At 52.9% G+C, this 5805-nt stretch overlaps 1 protein-coding gene across 1 annotated transcript in view; it reads left to right on the top strand.

The window, feature by feature from the left end:
* GAL3ST1 (galactose-3-O-sulfotransferase 1) overlaps window positions 1-1478 on the top strand; it is a 10927-nt gene extending 9449 nt beyond the window's left edge. Inside the window, exon 5 of the mRNA XM_006762139.2 lies at window positions 1358-1478. Within this exon, the coding sequence (XP_006762202.1) occupies window positions 1358-1478 (121 nt within the window). The remainder of the gene's footprint in view (window positions 1-1357) is intronic.
* The last annotated feature ends 4327 nt before the right edge of the window (window positions 1479-5805 follow it).

Below are 5805 nucleotides of genomic sequence, written 5' to 3'. Positions count from 1 at the left end.
CTGGTGCCACCTCGGTCCCCGGGGGAAGGCGGGACTGCCGTGGGGATGCCGCCAGCCAGGTCTGTGCCCACAGCATCAGTGTTTGACTAATTGTTCCTTTTTTTAAAAAATTAAATCCCCTGTTCTGTTCTACTTCCTGTCTCCCCGTAAAGGGGAGACCTCAGAAGTAAAGGCATTTCACGTTTTGTTAATCAGCCTCCGTGGTGGTGACTGCCGGCGCCCAGGTGCGGGGAACCGGTAGGGACTGGGGACCCCCAGGGAGCATGGTGGGCGCCTGTGTGATGGTGTCTGTGGGACAGAGCCCCGGGGGGTGGCAAGGGCTTGGTGTGTTACATGCTGAAGTCCCGTGTGGTTGAAGGGCTCCCATGAGCCACCAAGATGAGGAAGATCGTGTGTGTGTGTGTGAAGAGAGGGGAGAGAGTGTGTGTGTGTGTGTGAGAGAGAGAGAGAGAGAGAGAGAGAGAGAGAGAGAGAGAGAGAGAGAGAGAGAGACAGGGAGCTGGGAGCACTCAATGGGGGACATTGAGCAGCAGGCGCTGGGCCCAGGCTACAGGTTTCTAAGGTTCTAGCAGAAGCTCATTCATCTCACAATAACGCTTGCGGCAGGCACAGTAACTCCCATTTTGCAGATGTGGGGACTGACATTCTGAGAGAAGGGACTTGCCCCCGGTCACATCTCAAACCAAGAACTAAACCATCTCCCTGGGGCCCTGGGGCCCTCGCTCTCTGGGGCCCTGGGGCCCTTGCATCTCTAGTGCCTGTTTACCCCGACTCTGACTGTCCCCCCCAACCCGCCCCACTCCAGCTGCCCTGCCTCTGCTGGTGCTCCAACCCTACCTAGGCCCTGGGTTCCCCTTCCACCCTGGACTCAGTTTCTTTTTTTTTTTTTTTAAGAACACAAGTTATTTTATTGTTATTTTTAAATATATTTTTATTGATTTCAGAGAGGAAGGGAGAGGGAGAGAGATAGAGACATCGATGAGGAGCTCTAGCTGGTTTGCTCAATGGTTAGAGCGTCGCCCTGCGGACTTAAGGGTCCAGGGTTCGATTCCGGTCCAGGGCACATGCCCGGGTTGTGGGCTCAATCCCCAGTAGGGGGCGTGCAGGAGGCAGTCAATGAACGATTCTTTGTCATCAGATGTTTCTCTCTCCCTTCCTCTCTGAAATCAATAAAAACATAAAATGAAGTAAAATAAATGAGAAGATTCTTAAAATAAGTAAAAGTGATCCCCAAGGGTCTCTGCTGCTGCTTGCAGGTTGCAGCTTGCAGGAGCCAGGCTGCTCTTGCTACAGCGAGGCAGCAGGGGGCGCCATGGTGCCGAATTTGGTCTTGGTCAGTCGTGCTATTTCTGTGCAGATGGGGGCGCCACGATGACCAGTCATCTGTAGGCCTGACATGTGAAAGCCAGAGCGGGGGTCATGGCTGTCCCCGGGGAGAAATTCAGTGGCACCACCCGTTCCTCTCCACTGTGAGTTGAATTGTATCCCCTAAAAGGAGATGTTGGCCCAGGCTGGTAAGGCTCAGTGGGTTGAGCACCGGCCTGTGCACTGAAAGGTCCCGGGTTCCGTCAGGGTTCATAACTGAGGTTGCACGCTCCATCCTTGGTCAGGGTGCAACTGATCGATGTTTCTCGTTCATAGTGATGCTTCTCTCTCTCTCTCTCTCTCTCTCTCTCTCTCTCTCTCCCCCCCCTCTCTCTCTCAAATCAATAAAACATTAAAAAAAGAGAGAGAGGTTGAATTGCTAACCTCCCCAGTTCCCTATAACTGACTTTATGTGGAAATACAGTTTTTGTACATGTCATCAAGATGAGGTCATATACTTTCAACAACAAAAAATATTATTAAGAAAAAAAATAAAAGCAGTTAAAAAAAAAAAAGATGAGGTCATGAAGGTGGGCCCTAATCCCATATGGTTGGTGTTTTTTATTTGTTTATTTTAAAACATATTTTTATTGATTTCAGAGAGGAAGGGAGAGGGAGAGAGAGAGAGAAACATCAGTGATGAGAGAGAATCATGGATCAGCTGCCTCCTGCACACCCCACACTGGGGATCGAGGCCGCAACCCGGGCCTGTGCCCTGACTGGGGATCGAACCGCCACCCCCTGGTTCATAGGTTGACGCTCAACCACTGAGCCACACCAGCCGGGCTGAAGAATTCACTTGTTGTGAAAGGTGGGTGAACCAGCCCTAGGATATGCGTGGGGCGGCGGGGGGGAGTGAGACCCCAAGAAACCCTGCCACGGTGCCCGTTTCAGCCCCCGAGCTGTTCCCTGGCCAAGCCATGCGTGGGTGAGGAGGCAGGCAGGGAGGTGGTGATTCCGAGAGGTGAGTGAGCAGCTCGGGGTCTCCTCTCCAGCCTGGAGCCCGAGCCAGGGGCTGCCACTCTGCAGACAGGATGGTTTCTGTCTTCAAGGGCACCGGGCCCCAAAACCCAGCTGCAATGGAGGACCCCGCTGCTCTGTGGTATCAACTACCCCATCCACGCTCACATCTGTCTTTGACACAGTCTCCCTGGGAACGGGTCCAAGGCCAGAGCCATTGGCCCGATAATGGTGGTGTCCACAGCTGGTCACACCTGCTCCCTCTGACCCTGTTGTCCCACTCAGAGCACCCACGCCGGGCTCACCCTCCCCTCCCCCAAACAGAGGAGCCGCGCAGGGAGAGAGAGAGTCCGGCACACTGCCCACCTGCTGTTCCGTGGCTTGGGAAGGCCAGGGACCTCGCGGATTTTGTAGGGATTTTCTGGTACTCCTCAAGTTATAGAACACAAATCCCCAGATCCCTCCCCCCCCTCGCCCCCCTGTGCGTCAGGTGTTTGGGTTAGGCTCCCCTGGCCCCTCCCTCTCCCTCCCAGGCCCTTGTGGGAGCAAAGAGTCTGGGGGATGTGGTCATATCAGGCCCCGTCTTTCCCTGGAGGCACCCCGAGTGAGTGGAGAGCCAAAGAAACCTCCCGCAGCTGCCCTGAGCCTAATCTCCACTCCCCGGAGGGCCCAGGCAGGAGGCCACCACTGCCCGGGCAACTGGGCCAGGCAGACACTCCCTCCAGATCCTTCCTCCCAAGGCCACCCAAGCCCAGGCCTACGTATTCGGAGGAGCGTCCAGTGGCATCTGTCCAGCTAGATGTCCACAGGATGGGCGCCATTTAGCCACGATGTGGGGCACAGCAGGCAGGACTCCTGCCAAGCCTGGTTGCACCCCAAAAATGGGGATGCCATTCACCCAGCAGGCTTTGCTTCACTGGCAGGATCCAGGCTTGAATGAGGACTGCAGGAAGGGCACCTTAGCCAGAGAGACATGCCAGCTGTTTTCCGAGCCTCTGGAAGGTGGGAGGAGGAGGGACTCCCGTGAGGGGGCAGGTGTGGTGTCAGGGTTACAGTCCAACTTCTCAGCCCACACACCACGGAAGACGGGGAGTTGTCCGTCTCCCAAAACACAGGCACCCAGATGGTGAGAGCAAAGGTCCTCCATGCCCAGCAAGAGCTGTGCTGGGAAAACAGGGACTGGAGGGGGCCTGGAGCCACATGGCATGGTGGGCACCTGGCCCTGTACCAACCTGCCTGGTCCCAGTCCTGGCTTTGCTGCTGGCTGGTGTGAGACGTTTAATGGTGCTTACCCAGTCCTGGCTTTGCTGCTGGCTGGTGTGAGACCTTTAATGGCGCTTACCTCGCCCAGCCAGCGTTGCTCAGTGGTCTAGCATTGACCTATGAACCAGGTTCGATTCCCGGTCAGGACACATGCCCAGGTTGCAGCCCGATCCCCAGTGTGGAGCATGCAGAAGGCAGCGGATCCGTGATTCCCTCTTATTGAGGTTTCTCTCTCTCTCTCTCTCTCCCTCTCTCTTCCTCTCTGAAATCAATAAAAATATAACAGCCCTGACTTGTTAGGCTCAGTGGATAGAGCGTCAGCCTGCGGATGGTTGGGTCCCAGGTTCGATTCCGGTCAAGGGCATGTACCTTGGTTGTGGGCACCTCCCCAGTAGGGGGTGTGCAGGAGGCAACTGATCGATGTTTCTGACTCTCTATCCCTCTCCCTTCCTCTCTGTAAAAAAAATCAATAAAAAATATTTTAAAAAAATAAAAATATAACAAAAAAAGGTGGAGGGATTAAGAAGTGCAAATTGGCAGTTGCAAAACAGTCACGGGGTGTGTCAATAAAGTACAGCGTAGGGAACAGAGTCAAGAATGTGGTAGAAACTACGTAGGGAACCAGGTACTGGAGATATTGGGGGCGGGGACACCTTGCAAAGTGTGTGACTGCCAACCACTATGCTGTGCGCCTGAAACTAATGCACAGTGATATTGCCCGTAAACTGCAATGGAAAAGTAAAACTGTAAAAAAAATAGCAAAGTGACCTGTGTGACTCCCATGACCCGAGCTAATATTGACAAAGCCCTTAGAACAGGGCCTGGCCAATAAAGACTTCTCTCCGCAGGTGACCTGCTACCTGTGGCACTTTAGAAAGGCGGCTTCCTACGCCTCAGGGACTGGGGACGTGGGGGAGATATTCCTTTTCTTGCCTGGCCCTCCTCGGACCCGTGGACTGGGTTTTGCATCCCCAAAGCATAAGGCATCTATAACGTGATCCCGTCTCTTCCCAGTTGTTCTGTGGGTGCGGGTTTTTTTTCCATGTCGTTATAAACTCTCCGTCAGCCGCAGTAAGCGCCAAGGTCTCCTGAGAAATTGCTTCCTATTTTCCTACTAAAAAGATACAAACAACTTTAAACTGAAAATATTTTCCGTTACTGAGGACCATTCGTCGGCAAACTATCGAAGGACCCTAATGTGTATTGTCAGGTGGTTTTTTTAGAAAAACGGAACCAATTTCCAGTCCTGCCAGCAACGTAGGAATTTCCAGTCCTCTTCACCAACTTTGTGCTGTTAATCCTCAGCCAGGGATATCTTTCCCGTTGCTTTTCAGAGAGGAAGGGAGAGGGAGGGAAAGATGGAAGCATCCATGAGGAGAGAAAGAGAGGAAGGGAGAGGGAGGGAGAGATAGAAGCGTCCATGAGGAGAGAAAATCACGGACCGGCGGCCTCCTGCACGCCCCCTACTGGGGATCGAGCACACAACCTGGGCACGTGCCCTCGACAGGAATCGAACACAGGACCCTTCAGTCCACAGGCCCACGGTCTATCCCAGCTGTGGGCAAACTATGGCCCGTGGGCCGGATCTGGCCCGTTTGAAATGAATAAAACTAAAAAAAAAAGACCGTACCCTTTTATGTAATGATGTTTACTTTGAATTTATATAAGTTCACACAAACACTCCATCCATGCTTTTGTTCCAGCCCTCCGGTCCAGTTTAAGAACCCATTGTGGCCTTGGAATCAAAAAGTTTGCCCACCCCTGGTCTATCCACTGAGCCAAACTAGCTAGGGCAAAATAAAGTTTAATAACTTATAAACCTCTAAATTACAAAAATGTAAAAGAAACAGGCAAAATCCATGTTTATCAATAGAAGACATTAAATAATGAAACATTAAATTTTTTGGATATTAGGTCTCCGAAACGTGGTGTGTATTTTTCACGGACATCTCCATTCCCACTAGTGGCAAGCCACATTCTCCCAACCTCATCTGCCACCCGTGGCTGGGAAGCCCAGATTGGTGGACGAAAGCCTGAGACGTGCAGAGGGCAAAGGTCTGCCAGCCCGGCTTCCCACGCCTTTACCTTCACCTCCCACCTGCTTCTCTGTCTGGGAACTGTCTGCTCAGCCACCTTGAACTTTCTCACTTTCCCCAGGGACCTTTGCTTGGCTCTCAGGTGCCATCCCAGACACCTGTGTCAACAGCCTCCCACCCT

Source organism: Myotis davidii, unplaced genomic scaffold (genome assembly GCF_000327345.1).
Source record: "Myotis davidii unplaced genomic scaffold, ASM32734v1 scaffold478, whole genome shotgun sequence".
NCBI lineage: Eukaryota > Metazoa > Chordata > Mammalia > Chiroptera > Vespertilionidae > Myotis > Myotis davidii.
This window is presented reverse-complemented; position numbering and strand designations above follow the sequence as displayed.